This window comes from Cupressus sempervirens, chromosome 4 (assembly GCF_028749045.1).
Source record: "Cupressus sempervirens isolate cs-2001-9-10 chromosome 4, ASM2874904v1, whole genome shotgun sequence".
NCBI lineage: Eukaryota > Viridiplantae > Streptophyta > Pinopsida > Cupressales > Cupressaceae > Cupressus > Cupressus sempervirens.
This window is the reverse complement of record NC_143121.1, coordinates 680283329-680303441: the sequence shown is the minus strand read 5'-3', so window position 1 is coordinate 680303441 and position 20113 is coordinate 680283329. Positions and strand designations below refer to the sequence as shown.

The window sequence follows — 20113 nt, the reverse complement described above, 5'->3', positions numbered from 1 at the left end:
GACTGTTTTTTTCCTAATATGTGTTGATATTCTTGCTTATGCACCACCAAAAAGTCCTAGTGCTCTGCTAGTGTTGGCAGTGTACCGGTGTCCCTTAGGGGGATTCACGACATGGTTTAGCAGCCTCCAATGTCTTCTATAAGTCTAGTAATTGTATCGGCATTGATAAGTCGATCTTTTGGTGCAATGGCAACCACTACTTCTAACAAGTGGTATCATAGCTTGGTCACATTTTCAAATCTAGGCAGGCCACGGTAAGTAATGCGGGGGGGTGGTTGGTAGTGTGCCAGTAGCTCCTCCTATGTCTTCTATAAGTATAGTGATTGTATCGGACATTGGTAGTTCGATCTTTTGGTGCAGCGCAAACCACAACTTCTAACAGCTAGAGTTTGGTTGAGTCTCCACTAACATAAGGTGAAGTTGTAAAACATCTGGATAGAGCTTTTCTCTCTGATTGTCTTTACACAGGTTTTGAAAACCTTGTTCAATATGCCCTTAAAACTCCTTTTAGACCACCAGCTGATTTGGTTCAGCACTTGTTGGGTCTTGTTTCCCCTGAATTCAAGTAAAGCTCTTTCTTCTTAGGACCATGTGTCTTCAGCATGTGGATTCTCTGTCTAATCAAAGGAGATTAAAGTCTAATTTCTCAGCCTCAAAGTAATTTCTCATACTTCCACCTTTTAGAGAAGAGGAAAATCACTTGCAAAGATGCAGAAATATTGAAAGTGATTGCTGAGTTCTGCCAATTGTCCTCCCAACTTGAAGTATGATTTTCTTTTAGGCACCTCATTAAGGTGCATAGGCTAACACAGCTCAAGGTTTTCAAATACAGAGCAAGTTTTATAGGCTAGCTATTAGAACCAAGCAAATGGTTTTTGAAAAAAAATATTCAAGCTAACCATTCAGTTAAGTGGATCAAATCCACTCATATTACTCACTCATGACTCATTTCCTCCCCTAAAAGTTCCCATGAGTTTGTGAAGCATCAGAAGCACATTTTTCAGGGCCAAGAACTTTATCACAAGTACACTTGATCTCCATGAAAACTAGTCTTGATGTTGCTCCTTGCACATTCTAAGAAGTACAATGTTTAGATTGCAACCCAACACATTCTTGATGAGGATCCTTATGCGTAGACCCATATAGGCAATGAAAAGGAATTTTATTATTTCCCTTTTAAGGATCAGTTGGGACATTCTGGAGCCTGATTGGCTTTATGTTAATCAAAATATAGCTTTCAAAATAGTGTAACTTATCAATCATTAAATTTATTCTTAAAGCTAGAGGTCCAAAGATAATCACTATTTGGGGAGAAACATCCTACCAAGTGTTTCATATAAAATCCCTAAAACATTCCAGCCCCGCCTCGAGTTCCCTTTCCATTGCATTGTTTGACTTGAGTAGATCGCTTATATTAAAAACAAAAAATCTCATTATATTTGTAAGGGCCCGTTTGGTTGCTGGAATAGGAAGACATTTTCCTATTCTCAATCCTATTATTCCAAATTACATAAATTTTTGGGTCCGTAAGTTTGCACATAAGGGCTAAATCGTTTTGGCATTACGGCTAAATCATTTTCTTCTCTGCAACGGCTTCACTCTCGATTTTCAGGGTTCAGTCTGCATTTTTTTGTCCACAGTGGCTTCACCTTTCCTCTCGGTTATCATGGTGGAATCTGCATTCGACAGAGGTATGTTGTTTTGTTCTCAGTTTGCTTCAACAGATTTTCAAAGATTAAAAGCAATTGATTTTTTAACTGGGTCACTTGAATACAGTGGGATCAACACAAGGGTTTCTGTTGAGTGCGTGGGAGAGCTGGGACAAAACTATCAAATCAACTTTGCTTCTACTCCTGCTGGAATGGTTGTATGTATTGTTATCAGCCATTGTTTTAAACTATACATTTTTAAAAATCATTCTGGGAATGCACAAATTAATGGGTGGTCTTTTGTTCCTCTGAAAACCCTGCTCTAAAATTGCAGTTAATCTCTTCTCAAACCCTAATGATTAAATAGCTTGATGGAACAAGAACAAAGAATAAATAGCTCAGAGAGTTCAGTTTAATAACGGGACCATCTTTAGTAATAGGCAAACAAACCATTTGATTGAGTCCGATCATTCATAAACTTCGACGACATTAATGACAACAATGCACATGGAGGTGCTGTTATTTCCAAGGTCCAGCACAAAGGCGGTCTTATTCTATTTACTTTAAAACCCTAATAATGAGACCTATGCTCTTTGAAACTGCAATTTGAGTGTGTTGATCTCAGTATGTTTGACGAGCCACTGGTTTCCATCATTGTTGGTGTAAATACCCAGCGAGCACATGCAAATCTGGAATATGAGCAGACACTAGTAGGGCAAAGTGACAGCTCCTAACCATTGTTTTCCCCGCCTTCAAGGATAGCTAACCTTGTACTTAGCTGAGATAGTCTAACTATAGAGAGATCTCCTCTAGCTAAGCTCACACATCCCATTATATCTAACAAATGAACATCTGCTCCTCTAATTTTAACAAGTGTTTCTTGTATAGCAGGAACACTTTCATCCTAGCAGTGGCTAGCTTTTGGACTGGTAAGGGATTGCGTTTTCTCAAATGTTTTTGCTCTCACTCTGAATTACGAGATTTGGCATTTTAAATATCCAGTCAGGTAATGGGCTTCCATTGATGGGGTTTAGGCTATTTAAACATTATTCTTTATATGTTATCTTGATGTCAGGCTTTGCCTTGAACTTGCCATGACTCTTGCCCAATTAAAGACATCTTATTAAATTATATCACTTAGTTTCCTTAGTAAGAACTTCTTTCAATTTCATCAGTAACCACAGAAATTGGGAAATGATGAATGTTTTTCTTTTAGTTTGTCATAATGATTCTCTCATTTATTCTTGCGACGCTCTGTTACTGAGATCTTTTTGATGTCCACTACATGTTTGATTTGGATGTGACTAGTTTCAAATCGCTCAAACTTGAATGTCTGAAACTGATCAAATGGTTTAAACTTGAATGAATGAAAGTGAACCAGCCTTTGAATGAGTGGTATTTTGGCTGAACTTGACAACTTTCTGATCTAACCTAGAAGGGCTTTTTTCTTCCTTGCATGAGACAACGGTATCCGAGGTTTTAGACAATTCCCCTGCACCCTTTCTCTCTGTCCCCCCTTTTCATTATGTTTTTCGCTCATTTACCAAATTCAATGTGTTTCAAATTCCGATTTGTTAATATATTAATTGGGCCGAGTGTAATGATTGAAATCCACGGGTAAAGGTATATTGAGGCCTTTGATCTCTCCTATTTGCAGCTGAGGAAGTTGATCTATCAGAGGATAATAATCACTGGGAAAGGCTGTCCTCTGATGAGAAGCATTTCAAAACCTACGTTTTGGTCTTCTTTGCTGCTTCTGATTAAAAATGTATTCTTGAACCGGTGTCCTTGTGTCTTTAAGATGCTCATCAATGAATATCTTAAAATGTTAAAAAAACTAAGATCAGGGTATTCTGTCGTAAGTAGATTCTATGCAAAATGTGGCATCTTCACCTTAATACCTCAAACGTATCTCTCCCTTAAAATGGAGGACTTAGGGTATGTAAACACGGAGTGCTATGTTGGTGGCTACAATAATTGCTAATTCCTCAACTGGAACTGGTTCAATTTTTGAGAATTTTTTCAATTGTTGAGACTTCCATCTCATACAGATCTTTAAATTTGTAGTTAAGAAGAAAATCAAGTGGAATATAAATATAAAATATTTTACAAAGAACAACAAACATTTTCCAACTCTGTCACTCTTGGACAATTACAATAGTATTTATATTGATAGCTGGATTTAAAATTAAAAGGCTTTAGAATGCAGCCACATTTACATAATAAGCTGACCAACTCTAATGATGGATTGACATTCAAATGTTTGCTTTTCTGTAATTCAATGTAGGCCTAATCTTATAACTATTTTTGATATTCATAGCAGATGTGATTTAGGCTAGTAAGTACTGTTACGTGAATAAATGAAAGTTGTAGATTGTAATTTATGTTTATTTTTAGTGTCATCTTTATAGATAAAGCCATGATTGGACGCTTTTTGTATTTGGTTGAAGAACAATAGGAAGAATGGTTTAGAACAGTAATGAAGTGACCTTGAAATATAACAGTAATGGTGTAGATCAGTATTGAGATCTGTTGAAATTAATTCAAAAATGAAAATCTGGTCTTCCTTAAAGAATTGGAGGTTATTTTTGATGGATCATAATGTTGACTGTATCAGCATCTATGTTTTGATATATATTATGCAATATGTTTTGATATATATCTATGTTTAGTATGTCTATACAAGTCCATGTGATTAATGCTTGCCCTAAATTTTATATATTTCTATATTATTATGTTAGTACGCCAAACGTTTAACCCATTATGTGGTTGTTGGTCATTCAATGGATCCTATTGATAATATAGAAATCCAAGGAGCCATTGTTACGAAGATCAAGGTCATGCTCCTATTTGCTGTTTTGCTTGCCACCCTTGTTGTATTCATAGTAGCATCTTCTGAAGAAGTAGAAGTTAGAGACGTAAGCGAAGAAGAGCTTTATGTCCTTTTTATAAGCGTATTATCCATTCAAATAATATTGATTGCTGTGACCAAATACGCATGAGTAGAGTAGCCTTCTTTTGCTTGGCCACAATTCTAAGGCAGAAAGGGGGAATTCAAGATATGCCAAATTTAACATTAGAAGAACAACTTGTTATGTTCCTCCATACCATTGGCCACAATTTAAGGAATCGTAAGATTGGTCATAACTTTGGTCATTTTGGGGAGACAGTGAGTCGACACTTCCACAAGGTCTTGAAGGCTATCTTAGGGTTGCATAACGAGTATCTTTTACCCCCTGTTGCAACTTGTTGTGAGGTTCTCACACCATCGCCCCAAATTTTTTGGGGACCCCCCCCTTTTTGGTCCCCTTGGCAATTTTTTGGGTTGTCCAGAAATTTTTTGAGTTTTGAAAATTTCACGCCTTGACACCTTTGGGCCAAATGTGGGGGAGACTTAGTTTATTTTCACTTGGCTTCGCTTGACTTTCCAGAGCCACCAATTCTATCCTTAGGCCGGACAAAATTTTGAAGAGCAATATTTCGCAGGATAAAATTGTAAATTTGTACTTAGACATTTTCTTTTGAAAATCCGGATATAATTGTGTAAATTTGAATAATCTTTCATAAGAAATTTTTTTGTTAGACTTGAAGTTTTGGAAAATCTCAAATTTTTTCTTTGGTGAAAAATTTAATTTTGTAGAAATGGGGCTAAATTGCAAAAATCGATTTTTGGCTCTAGGAGAAATTTTATTTTATTTTTTGTCAAAAAATTTCCAATTGGCATAGCAAATCCGTGAAAAGCTTTTGCCTTTAATGAAATTGGTAATTTAATATTGAAAATGGCTTTTGGTTAGCCAAAATCCAATTTTAATGACATATTAATTACTAAATCCTCATTAAATGGAAATATTTAACATCTCCAAGGCATCATTTAATTTTTTTTTGCAATTTGGAGCTAAATGGCAATTTAAAAGTGCAATTTTCCTTTGGGTAAAATTAATTTTGAGCTAAGTATTTAATTGTGGGCCTTAATTTTGTTTTAATTTTATTTTTTCTCTCATCTAGGACCAAGTCGGCTGGCTTAGAGGGAGAGGGAAGTTGGGTATAAGAGGAGGCCTCTCTCCTATTTCTTCCTCACATTTCATTTCTTCCTCTCCATGCTTAGGCGAATTTTTATTGAGGAGTAGATTTTTGGTGATTGGCGATTTAGTTTGAAGGCAGATTTCTCCACTCCTTGGCGATTTTCTCTTGGGACAGAATTCTCATTGTTAGGAGACTTTGCAAAGGGGCAGATTTCCTCCATTATTTGGCGATTTTTGCTAGTGCAGACCTGATTTGTGTACCATGAGTGATTTGTGTGAGGGTCTGATTTTCTCCATTTAAAGACTGCACTTTTCATATCAGACTTAGGCGATTTTTGTTGGGAAAGAAGATACACAAGAAAGTCTGATTTTTTCTTTGTGGACAAGTGGAGGATAGCTTTAGATGTTTAAATTTCTGATTAGCAAAGGGTTTGAAGTTCTTAAGGTCTAGTCCTAATTCCGCAAAGTCGTCATAAGATTATTGGTCCTAGTTCATCATCTAGAGTTGCAAGGGGTCCTTAAGTTGACATCCTTCCTTCGTTCTAGTCTAAGGATTGCTTCCCTTGGTTTTACTTGCCTTCTGGTCCACCACTCTACCATCTTGTAATAGGGCGACGAGTATGGAGGATGCTAGTGCAAGTAAGAATCCCAAGCAGACAAACACTAAGAAAGAGAAAGAGGATATGATGCCCAAAACGCCCTTCTTCTCGAAAATGAATAGAATAATCGACACAAATATCGGTACAGTGGACATGATATGGATGAAGAAAAGACTGAATGAAGGACAATCCCCCTTGGCAAAGAGGATATACAAAAGTGGAATTGTACATGCGATAGCGTTTCCTCCCACATTGCCATGTTCGGAATTGATTATGGAATGTGCATCCAGATTTGATCCAAACAGTAAATCCATCATTTTTGGTGAAGGGAAGAGAGTGTTGGCCAACATCGGTGAACAAGCAATCAAAGAAACATTCAACATTCCCCAGTACAAGGGCATGACGGTTGTGATGATGGATTAGGCAACCAAATCATTTCAAGATAACCAAGAGGCCTATTTCACGCACCTAAAGCAGAATTGGATTCATGAAGGAAAGAAAGGTGTTAGTAGATCATCAAGGTTCACAATGGCAGATTTCAAACCAGAATATGGTGATCTCGTTGTTCTTCTCAGCAGGATCATTGGCCTAAGGGATGCAATTTGAAAACTAGATGTACTTCTTCATTGATGAGATTGAAAAGGGGAAAATAAGGTTTGATTGGGCCAAGATCATAAGCCAGAACTTCGAATTGCAACTCAGAACTGTACAAAACCAAAGGCAATTCTACATGGGCTCCTATCTGTTCTACCTAATTGCTAGATTGTACAAGAGTTTGAGACTTAAGGCCTTAGGAGAAGTTGGTAGTGGATAGGGGCAATATTTGGTACATGAATGCTATTCGCAGCTCCATTTGCACAACAACAAGGATTACAAGATATTTTGTGATGCCTTCACCATAAAGACAGTGAGACTTTCACCAGAAATAGAAGTAAGAATTAAGAAGTATGGGAGTTGGTTCATCCAATTTCCGCAATTTACATACATTAGAGTGGTAGGAAGTACAGTTTGTCCCAAGAGGCTTCCGAGATACCCACCTGACAAGGTAGTTTTAATGGAATTGGCTAGACAACTTGAGCACTATGATAGAATGATGAGAAATGAAGGGAAAACAGGCGTTACATTCTCAATCATAATTGGCAATGATAGTTGCCCAAATCGGGCCTCCTTTGAAGCTGGGGAGAATGAATTGGAATGGTATCATCTAGGATGGTATAGAGCAAGGCAAGGATTTGATCCTAAGGGTTTTATCAAGGTATCTCATGGAAATGAATTCAGGCATGTTCCCACCATAGAAGACTTTTGGGCCAATGCCAAAGATGACTCTCATGTGAGAAAGATAGCTTTCTCAAGGCTGTCGGTGAACATGATGAGGGCTATCAGATGGAGAGGCCTTGATATTCTGGATCAACTAGAAGATGATGGAAATGTGTTGAGAGAAGACTATGATACAGTAGAAGGAACATAATTGAATCTAGTGGATTGCGATGACCATCAGGATCCTTCCTTGGAGGCAGTTACGAGGGCCGTAGATTTACATACTGAGTCGTGGTATAATGAAAGACTAAGGAAGCTGCAAATGCAAAGGATTCCCCTTATCTATGAGATGATGATGCCAAAGGAGAGACAAACAGAATCAGTCGGACAGAGGAATGAAGTGGCCGACAATAGGAAATGGTTAGAAATGGCAAGAAGAAAGTTTTGGAGGTGGAGAAGGGCAATGAACATCCGAAACCTCCAGCCAAGAGATAGCACGCAGTGCCATCAAGAGAGAGTATAATTGAGGCTAGAAGCCAAGAGGTCAATTCAAGTGATAAAGGGGCCGTGGTGGAGGTGAGCTCTGATTCGGAATCAAGTGGCTAAAGTGAGAGCATCGAGTACTCCCCTCTCTTGGAGAACCAACAAGGAAATGATATGGCAGAAACTAGTAGAGAAGAAGATGGGCCAATCGACATTGAGGCAACAAGTCAGGCACCTGAGGCCGTTGGTGATGCTTTGTTAGTCGAACCAAATCCAGATTTGGGGAGATGCACTGCACCACTATGGTTAAGGCAAATGCTTATGCCAAGAAGCGAGGTGGTAACGACCCAGACAGTTGAAGACATCCAAGGGTTAATGGAAAAAGGTGATAGCGAGAACCAAAAGCAAATGGCAAAAACGGTGGGAAGGGTAATTAGGAGCGACAATGATGGTCACCAAAAGGTTCAGATTGCTATTTCAACAGTCAACAAGGCAGTAGATGAGATTGTGGCCCAAGAATATGAGATAGTGGAACATAACTTGGGAAGGAATACAGATGATATGGAGTGTGAGGAGGTCCAGGAAGGTATAGCATCAATCAGAGAAAGGTTAAGGAAGGCAAATAAAAGAATAGTAAAGTTGGAGGCCGAGAACAAATATTGAAGAGATTGCCAGCCCATCCAACAACTGCACTAAGCAGCGCTTCCTCAAGATAGTGGGAGCAATTTAGAAGAGATATTAGCTTAGCTATATGAAGTTAGGGATTGGATCCATGATACAATCCAGGATGGGCGAAATTTCTTGCCTTCATCTCGACATTCCAGTCATTAGTGGCTGTTAGAGATACGTTCAGATTATTCGAAGAAGATTGGAAAGGTTTCCTTCCCATCAAAGATTTGGCTATTCCTAGGCTACATGCGTTCATTGGGCTACTAGAGGCATATTTGCAGAGGGCCAGGTTGGTTGATGAGAGAGGATTGAGTATAGTTGAATCTTGGTTTGTTGCATTGACTACCAGATTTAGAACACTTGAAGAAATACATAATGAGATTGCACGACACAGCCCAAGCGTCGACACTTCCATTTCAACCATGATGAGCGATGTTGGGGTGGCACTTGATTTTGAGGATATCAGAGAAGAGGATGTCAACGAGACAAATTTCGAATCGAGGCTAAATGAGTTGGGAAAGGTTGCTATCAAGAAAAAGCATTTGGGTACCCTTTCCTCTCTCAGTGCTTTTATTGGATTTGTGAAGGAATATGAGAAGGATCACGAAAGGATACTACAAGCAGCAAGCGACGTGGCAAAGTTAGCGGAACTCAGGGCGAAGCACACACCTTGTCCTCCTATGGAAGAAGTTAACGAAAGGCTAGCTAAGTTCATTGCCTTAGCTAAGAAAATGAAAGAAAAGGGAATAGTTATATTAGAAGATCATTTGATGTAAGCCCAAGTGGCAAATTTCTCTCTTTCTTCTAGAATAGGACAAGTGTCTATTTTTGGTTGGCCACCATTTTGGTGCCTTCTCATTGGTTGCCACTTTTTGCACTTTTTTCATTGGTCCATTGACGAGTTGGTGCCTTCTCATTGGCCGATGGGGTAGCAACCCTAATTAGGGTTTTTTAGGATCCACTCTGGATCGTTGATCTTGTTTTGATCTCCACCGTCTGTTGTATTTTTGGCCTCTATAAAGGGCCATCCGCTCTCATTTGTAAAGTGTTGGAGAAATTGTTGCGAAGATAATACCAAAATTGCTCTCTTTTTAATTGTTGCGATTTGCATGTTGATTAAGAAAATTGGGTGTTATTGCATGTTTTCTACTTCCACATAGTTAGATTTCTTTTTAAGTTGTTGAAGCAAATTTCATTTCAAGTTGCTTAAGCAAGAGTAAAGTAGACGAATAGTTGTATGGCAGCATTGGTAGATGTTTGATAGGGATCAATACTAGATCACTAGCATCCTAGCGGCTGGTTGGGAAGCCTTGTGTGGTAAACTAGTGTATTATTCCTTCGAATCATTGCACCTGTGGAAGTGAGGCTGCTGGTCAGCTCTCATTAGGTTCGATCCCCATCCATTTGCTAACCTTCCATGCATAGGAGTAGGAGTAAAATAGTGAGTAGCTGGGTAGTCGAAGCTTAGAGAAGTAAGTCAAGTAACATAACACATCCATTCACCTTCCACCACCACCGCTTTCCCATCAACATCATCATTGGCAGATACATCCTCCATCATCACCACCATCAACATTATCTGCCTCGGCACATTTCACAAACCAAGCCACCATCACCTTCATCCCATCAAAGTCCAAGTCATCCTCAACAATTTGCGTAAGGCCGCCTATGTGATTACCAGCGAATCACATCGATAAAATTGAGCAAGTATCCAACGGTGTAAGGGACATTGGAGTTATTGCCTATGTCTTCATGAGCATTAACTTTTCAAGAGAGGAGTTGCATGTTTGATATTCCATATTGAATATTCAAATCCCTAATATGTTATGTAAGTGATACAAAACTCGCATCAACACAACCACTCCTCCAGAAATAGCTGGGAAGGACCGTTTTCATCCATTCTTCAAGGTAAATATACTAGTGCCATGTATTTCATCGCTACAAACTTAAATATATTAATATGTATTTGATAAGAATATTGCTTATTATAGGATTGTATTGGTGCAATTGATGGAACCCATATGCCAGTTACGGTTGTTGTGGACATCCAAGCCAAATATCGAGATAGAAAAGACAACTTGTCACAAAATGTTTTGGGTGTTTGTTCGTTTGACAATAAGTTTCAGTACATTCTTGCTAGTTGGGAAGGGTCTGCTATAGATAGTCGAGTGCTTGCTTCGACTCTCTCTAGAGCAGATCCCCTTGTGGTTCCCCCTAATATATTAATTCATATTTTTATATAGTTATATTTTGATTATATTAAATGAAAACCTTTATACTATATGTTGACTATAATTTTATTTGCATTTGTGTAGGAAAATTCTATTTAGTTGATGCCGGGTATCCAAATGTACCTGGATTTCTTGCTCCGTACTGGTGTACACGTTACCACCTAAAAGAGTTTTGTAGAGCAAACCCCATCAACATTCCTCAAGAGTTATTTAACCATCGACACTCCTCTCTTAAGAATGTGATAGAGTGTACATTTGGTATCTTCAAGCAACACTTTTCTATCCTAAAGCATGCAACATCATATAATATTATGACCCAAACAAAGATTGTTTTAGCATGTGGCATATTACACAACTTCATTACGATGGAGGATGGTATTCCATTAGAAGTGGAAATTGAAGATGATGATGATGATCATATTGGGATTAATGTGCTAGTTCTTGATACTTATGGGATGAACCAGCGAGATAGAAATGACTGGGGGAAATTTCAAGATGAAATAGCCCAAATGAGGTGGGAAGACTACAACTCTCGAACTTAGTTGTTCTAGAAAACATGAACATTTATTTGCACCTTGTACTTAATAGAAATTGCATTTTATACTTATGGTTATTGGACGCTTGAGTTTGTCTGGTATTTATGGACTTATATAGATTTTTGAGATATCTAGAATTAATGTACTTGGTATTTCTATAAAAATGCTTTGTGGCTGCAACACGTCTGGTACTTGGACCATCTGTTATTATTAATTTCTGAATATAACTACATCTAACCATCTGCATTTACTCATTACCTACATATGTTGTCTACATAACCAATTCAAAGTTTAAAATATAGAGCTCTATATATGCAGTATTTATTATGGTGTAATCAACTAGCATAATTGAATATAGATTTGGATTGAGGTGGAATGATTTATTTATGTGCTCTTCTTCTATATTATAGAAGCAAGTAGGCAGAGCGTGATGTTGGAGAACTTAGTTTTACATCTACTAACTGTAGTTGCTTGAAAGTTTCTTGAGACAACTCCTTTTGGTTTTTAATGAATATCTTGAGATATCTTTGAGGTATTCTGTCGAACAGTTCAGATGCCTTCTCTGTGCCTCCATATTTAATGTAATCTTCCTTTCCTCTACGCTTTGATTGATATTCATACCCTGTTCTATTGACGAAATAAGCATTATATAATGGAATTTAACTTTTCACCTGTCGCCACTTACATCTGCTTCAGCTTCAGAAGCCTTTTCAAGAATTCCATTCTGTGCATAGAATCTCAAAATCTATTTTTAAAGAGCAGAAAATATTGAACAGAATTAATTTAATTGTTTTTGGTAATAGTGGTTTCCATTTTTGAAGAACTGCAGATTTCAGGGAAAGAAATTGGGACAAGGTTAGAAATTGATCTATCTCTTTTAAGTTCTTTGTAGAAATCACTATTTCCAATATATCTTGGCTGTATACCAAGCTTACATTCCAGCAAAGGAACAGAAAATGTCTATACTGGTATACTACACTAAATAGTTATTTCCTTTCAATGTAATTCTTTCAACTGCTCCAGTAAGTTCAATACGGATCATGCATGATGATGCATTGTGTTTCTTGAAATTAAATTGGGTGAGTATAACATGGACTTGTTTGTAATCTTTTATGGTTAATCAGCTAACACCTATTTGGGCAAGGTGAACTCTCTTGCTAGGTATGCAAATATGATACATTACCAAATTTCTTACCACTTTATTACTGTTTAGATAATTGAGGTGATTGCTCCTACAAATAAGGGACTTTGACTGATCAATGCCTACTTCCCTGTTGGAGATTCTTGATAGCGAAGCTTTTGACTCCGGTTTTGTATAAATGCAGGTGTGGTTTGAGCTGTTACAACTTACAAATGTAAAAAATAACCACACAGTTGTCCACAAATTTAATAGAAAGAATTCACCTAAAAGCATCATTATAACAAATCCAGCTATATTATAACAAGAAACATTTTATAATATATTCTGATGGCTGCTTCTTGAGGGGTTCTACACTTAAATGGTTGATTGTTATGCTTGAAGGTTGCCATCTGAAAATGCTACAGCTGATAATGAAATTGATTTTTGTTTTTTAATTTTCAGAATCCCTCCCAAGTTTTTCTGCACTCTATTGCTCTCTGTGTCCCTTAATAATAGGTAATATAACTGACAAATCATCCCTATATCAATGACAAGCTGAAACGGAACTGACAACTCAAACTCAAAACTGTAAACTGAATGTGAAGTGATGATTGCCTGGAATTAGATCAATTTAGCTACCTTTTTCCATTAATCCAGTTTTCTTAATTAACAGTAACTAAAGTCTAACTATCTGCTACTTCTATGCTGCCTGACTGCTCACAACAGATGTGGATCAGAAGTGAACCCCTTGCTACTTGGGTGTCAAAAGGCAACATCACACATAGTCCCTCTCTAATCAGATAGAACCAACTCATTTTCTGCAGCAACTCATTAGTCCGAACCAACTCATTCACAGTGTCACAGCCTGTGATCAAACAAGTGTAAACAGTGGCATCAAGTGAGCAACCATTTTACTGCGTTTCCATGAAGAATCGCCATCACTATATAGGTTGAAGTGTTTAAGGTAACTATAATAAAGTACACTAAATATAGTGGTTTGAAATGAAAAATATGAAGTTCTTATGAGTATATATTATATCTATATTTTGTCATTTTCTATTTAGCTATCCTATATATGTGTATTTGTGTCTACTCTCTTAAGAGCTGATGATGACAGTGATCAGGGGACTTATGATGTTGAAATATGGATTTAGAAACGTGTTTATTACATTATATATATGTTCAATATACTACTAAGCTATTATCATATAAGACATTTTCTACAGTTGACACATTATATGTATGTTAAATATACTTCTTTGACATGGTACAGCTGAATTTTCATATTAATGATGAGAATGAATTGTTTTCTGGAAGTTTTGCAGCTACCAATTCATTGTTGAAAATGCCGTTCACCAATCTTTTGATGAGTGTAGATGAGGATCTTTGTGTGACCATGATTCCTTCATCATCTAGAAATACAAAAGTAGTTTGGACAAGAGACATGGAGCGGAAACTATTGGATTTGCTCCATGAGCAAGTTCAGTTAAGCAGAAAAGGTGAAGGTGGGTTTTGAAAAGAAGCTTGGACTGCCATTGAAAGGAGGTTCAATGAAGACATGAAGATGAATCTAGTAAAGGAAAACTTTAAGAACAAATTAAAAACATGGAAACAAGGCTACAAAATGATGAAAGAATTGAGAAATATGAGCGATTCACATGGAATGAGAGTACGTAATGTGTGGACGCTGATGATATTGTATGGGAAGAGTTGTTGAAGGTAATGTAGTCTTGACAATGTTTTTATGTAAGTAAAATATCTCTTTATTAATTGTAATAAAAGACATATATCTAATTCCTTAGTTTTGTTATCATGTAGAGGAAGGATTTAAAAAATGCTAATGTACGAGAGGCAGCCATTCCTCTATTTCAATGACTTAGCAGCCATTGTTGGGAATGACATGGCAGATGGAACTAAAGCTGCAACAGCCACAGAGACCAAAGATGGGCAGATTTTTGATGAAGCCGTTGACCTTGATGATGACAAGGACTTTAATACAGCCATGGATGGCAGTCCTACAGTTGATGAAGAGTTCATTCATGAAAATATTTCTAGTGCATCTGTTAGACAAAGTCAATCCACACCATCATCAAGGAGGCCAAAGAAGAGGAAAGCAAGCATGGCTTCTTCTTTGGATGTTATCTATGAAAGTATCCAAGACATACATATGGGCATGAGGGAGGCTCACACTGTCAAAGTTGACAAAGGAAAAGCTAAGCAAGATATAACAACTACATTTGCAGCCCTCAAAACCATACCTGGACTAAGTTAGGAAACTTTGATTGTTGACATACTTGCTAACTTGAGGTCTTATGTTCTATATGACACTTTCACTTTCAAACCTACGAAAGCATGGGGTTTCTTATAGATGAGTGCAGAGGAGAGGGAAGAGTGTGAGATATAAGTTTGGAGGATCTCACTGATATCCCAACTCTTCACTTTAAGAAGGTTTTGTTTATTGTAAGAACAATCACATCTATGCAATGGCTCATATTTGATATGGGACCTCTTATTTTTTGAGACTTAACTTACCATCTTTTTGAAGCAATGTTAATGGATCATATTTTATAGAACTCTTGTAGTTTCTTGGTTCCTTGTGTTATTTTCACTTTATCATTTCTAATCTTTCATATTATGTTCTTGTGTTGTTTTAAATGGAACAAAATAAAATGCTAACAAAAATGAATATTGAACATAGCTTTAAAGAATAAGTTAATAAAAAATCATGAACACAATTTTGACAATACTACTCAGGTTAAGCAAAAGTTCATTGATATTATAGTCTATAGTCCCAAGGATGTGTACAACTCTAGGGAGAGGAAAAATGGCCCCATGGTGTATAGGATAAGGTACAACTCTACTATATCCAATTACAATTATGAGAAAATCCAGTTAACAGTTCACACTTCACAGGAAGGGACAAGACCAAGAATCTTGAACCTATATTTCATAGTGACTGAGAAATTAGTCCTCTTCATATACCTAAGTTGTAGACGACAGTCATGTCAAGGCTGTGATAAAGTAGAACATAAATTGCATATAGTGAACCATTAACACTATGCTTGAAAATGGTATAGCAAAGGTCAAACTTGCTTGTTTGCCTCACATTCTTGGAATACAAATATAGTCCTAGATTTCAAAAGCTGCAACAATTTCTATTTGATATAATACCCTCAACTGTGTTAAGTAAATTGATGTTGAATTTTAATTCAACGTTAATTTTAGTAAAGTGCATTTTATTTTCCCAACACTAATGTTGTTTTTTTAGTATGAGTTTGGTTTTTTGAAGACGATGCACAACAAGCTATTGTAATCCATTACAATGGGCAAGCAAAGCCATGACTGGACATCGCATTTCCACAACTAAGACCTTTTTGGACGAAGTATTTGGGTTACTTTGAAAATTTCATTAGAAGTTGTAACATTAGATAGTTTTAGCTTTTTGAAGCTTTAAGTTGTTTGTGTCCGTTCAACTGGACATAGCATTTCCACAGCTAAGACCTTTTTGGACAAAGTATTTGGATTACTCTGAAAATTTCATTAAAAGTTGTAACATTAGATAGCCTTAGCTTTTTGAAGCTTTAAGCTGTTTGTGTCCATTCAACCTAATAATTGTGTTGTAGTATCAACTGCAGGGAAGTGAGGGCAATAGAGAATTACTTACTTGGTTATGTCCCTTTTCTCTCATTTTAATGAAACAATGTCTATCTATCCATGGATGAGCAAAGACGTGTTTTAGAAGTTAATAAGTAACAACATTATTACAAGAGTGAGAATCGTCATTGTTGCCTGTATTTTCATTTTTGGTAATAGCTTATTAGGAACAAATAGGTTGACAACAAAACCTTGACAAATTCATTTTTAAGTGTATTAGAGAAGAAGACCTCTAGAATTGAATGCTTCCAAAAGTACTGTATACTGCAGACTCTTTGTACATGCATTGGTCCATTTGCTAAAAATACTTATTGTGTCTGTTTCAAGTATGCGCCCCCCTGTCACTGAATATTCTCCAGTGATAATCAATTCGTGCCTGAATATGCTTCAAGGTTCAACAAACTTCTTGAATAGTAATTCATTCATTTAATACAATACAATTGAAACTGAATAATTATATGTATGGCAAGAGCCTCCCCAATAGATTGAATAAACTATGCATTCATTCTTCATGACTTTGGCATACATTGTGATGTCTAGTATCTTCTAGGATGACTTTTCTTGAATATGATAATATGACCTCTATATTTGTACCTTGAAAATCCTAATAGGAGCATGTATTGACAAAGTATCGGGATAATTTTATCTTTGTTGTGTATGTAGATTCATTTCATTGAGATAAACCGATAATCATGTGTCAAAAGTTGTAAGTCACGAGGTATTTGCATTGCTTGCAAGATTGGATTGAGAAGTCACAACATAGTCCATTGAATACAAATATCAGAATATATTTTACACTTTTGTAGTAATTTCTCATTATATTTGTTCATTATTTATATAGGGTTGATGGATTTGACAATTTTCCCACTGTGTCGATGTGGTGCTGGACCTGTAACAATGAATATGTCATGTACAAAGAATAATTCTAGGCGTAGGTTTTTGTGTTGTCCAGGTAAAATAAAGGTTGTTACTAATCTTTTATATGTTTATTTTTTATTTTATTATTGTGGCAAGCCCTAATGTAGTTTTGGAATGCAGGGGGACAATGACTGCAATTTCTTTGAGTGGGTCAAAGATGACTCATCTACATTGACTACATCAAAATCTATAGAAAAAGAAAGGAAGGATTGCAACTTGTGCATTGTGTGAGAGACAATTGCTAGGGAGATTGGTTCCATGGCGAGAGCCAAAATCGCATCTCAACATAGACTTAATTCTGTTCTAGTTTTTATAAACACACTATTGGTGATGGTGATTCTAATTTTAGTAATGAAATAACCATTTTGTTTTAAAGAGCTTAATTATGATCATGGAGATTAAATTTTTTATGATTTTGTATATAAACGATGAACAAATTTTACTAATTTCACAAGTATATTATTTTGTATAGTTTTTTAATTTTTATATCCATTCCTTTAAAAAATATTGAAATAAATTGAGTTCTAATTAATTTCATTGAATAAAATAGAATTAAATTTTTTTTTTATAACAATAAATTGTAATAATTAACCAAATATAATAATATATTAAAACAAATAAAATATATAAAATAGAAACTTAACTATATTCCAATTCCAATTTTGTACAACCAAACAAGGGAGTAACATATTCCCAATCAAATACTAGAACCAAACAAGAATGAGATTGCTCTTTTCCATCCCCATTTTCCATTTCCATTCCAATTCCAAATTTCCATTCTAATTTTCTATTCCTATGCTTGCAACCAAACGGGCGCTAAAGGCATGGTGTGGATTTGTTTATTAGAACAACGATTTTCTCTTCAAAGATCAACTTCTAAAGCCTGCGACTATACTTAATAGCTTAATCATTCTACATTTTTAGCTTTGGTTGTGGCATTTTCTGTCCATGTAGTACAAACCCTTTTCTTGGATGCTTCAACCTGTCTCGACCTGACAATTTGGTCTTTTGGGGAGCGAAAATTGGAAGAAGCAATTGCTAATTTCACAATGCTGAAATTATGGACTAGGTAGGACTCAAAAATAGGATTTCTTAAAAAAGCATCTCAAGAACATTACAAATCAAATACCCACCCTCACATATACAAATATTTATCTGGAGTATGGAATGAACTTCCAGTACAGAAAGAGCTTTTCTAATGCCATTTCATATTTCAATTTTGGACACGAGTCATTTAGAAAAACAAGAGCTCTTGTAGAGTTGGAGTCCCTGCCTTATGGGACATAGTATACTGTGCAACTTCAACATCTTTAATATAATTGTGTGATTTTTGAAGATTGATTTAGCATGAGCTTGAAGATATGTAAAAGATGAGGAATATTGTACCTTTGAATTATTTTTTAGAATATTGCAATATAAATTCAATTGCAATTGATTAAAAAAAGAAATATGTTACAAAAATAGATCATGGTCTACAATTTGTTTTTATGGCTCATGATTGATAACTTTAGATTTAAAGAATTTGATTATTTAGTTGCAGTTATTATGTACGTTCCTTTCTATTTTTATCTTGATGACAAACTGTGTTACATATGATTCTAAAAGTTAATGTAAAAAAATTTATAGAATCTAAACATTTTTAAATCTTAGCTTTATAGATTATGAAAACACATAATTTTATTTAGATGTGCATAAGATTTTCACAAACTACTTTATTTTACAATTTATTTTAAATTAACACTATCTTCCTAAATATAATTATTTCATTCACTATTTTTTTAAAAAACATAGAACAACAACGAATAACATTTCTTCAAAATATTGAAACCAACCACAAAGTTAAATATAAATAATGAAAATATTAATTATTTTATGAATTACATTAATATATAAACAAAAAATAAACGTATAAATACTTTTTAAATTTTTAAATGTTATTATTTATTTGTTCTTAAAACTGTTAAAAATGTTTTAACTCTACAATATTACAGTTATAATATGAGATTTTAAAGTTTAAAATCAAAAAGTTAAAATTCTCGCACATACGTGACATAAGCATCAATTAATTAATTTGTTGTCACACGACCGCTACAATATTTTTTCCCCTCATTTTTCTGCTCATGAAAATACTCATTAACCCTAGCAAATTCATTCTAATCCAATCATAAATTTGGAAATAACACATCATAATTAATTTATTAAATCTGATCTTACAAAGCTTTAGTTATTGCATTTGTTTGTAGAAAAAATTAAATCAAAGGGGGGCAAATGAAAACATAAGTTCTCTGCCTTATATAAGGTAGGGACTAATAAATTAAAAAAATTATCATTCTAATTTTAGTATAAATTTCAAAGAATAAATGAATTGAGGCAATGTAGTCCTAAGCCAATCATATGAAAGACAACTTTCAAGTTGTAGAACAGATTCAGATGAAAGCGAGCGTATAAGTTTAGTAATAGGGAGAGGACCCATTACTTGAACGGGTTCCAATGATTGTGATATGAATTGTTTACTTGATACCTACACTTACTGACTTAATTTCCAATTTTTTTGAAAACATTGCACCAATACTTGTGACTTTAAAGTTGTTAGTACAATGATGAGTACCCAAAATTGAATGAAAATGTACCCTTTGTTCTAAAAAGTAACAAATGATGTGATGTCACATCAACTGTGCAAGTATGAGTACTCTTTTTGCACGACCAATGGTCTCACTTTTTATTTGGATTGTTTTGGACAACTTGGCAAAAAACCTGCTGACGTGGCATCATAATTGGTGATGTGGATTTGAAACCTTAGTTATAAGTAGACGACTCACCAAATAAGCTGATGTAGAAAATTGGGAGTGATTTGAAATTTCCACATAGGATTTTGATTTTGATAATCACAAAGTTAGGGTGTTCAAGTACTGGGCCCTCTCCCCTATGTGATTTGTTTGAGAGTTGGTGTTATTAGGTAATCAATGGTAGTGATA

General features: G+C 35.6%; 1 protein-coding gene across 2 annotated transcripts; it reads left to right on the top strand.

Moving 5' to 3' along the window:
• Nucleotides 1-95: 95 nt before the first annotated feature.
• LOC149563082 (uncharacterized) lies at nucleotides 96-15093 on the top strand. 2 transcript variants are annotated; one of them, XM_089826518.1, is made up of 5 exons: nucleotides 96-1691; nucleotides 1777-1867; nucleotides 13293-13530; nucleotides 13884-14285; nucleotides 14385-15093. In XM_089826518.1, the coding sequence occupies exon 5, from the start codon at nucleotides 14401-14403 to the stop codon at nucleotides 14836-14838; it is 438 nt and encodes a 145-aa protein (XP_089682644.1). In that variant the 5' UTR covers nucleotides 96-1691; nucleotides 1777-1867; nucleotides 13293-13530; nucleotides 13884-14285; nucleotides 14385-14400; the 3' UTR covers nucleotides 14839-15093. The 2 variants fall into 2 exon arrangements, with proteins under 2 accessions (XP_089682644.1, XP_089682645.1); XM_089826519.1 differs by lacking the exons at nucleotides 96-1691; nucleotides 1777-1867 and having other exon boundaries at nucleotides 11478-13530; nucleotides 13892-14285.
• The last annotated feature ends 5020 nt before the right edge of the window (nucleotides 15094-20113 follow it).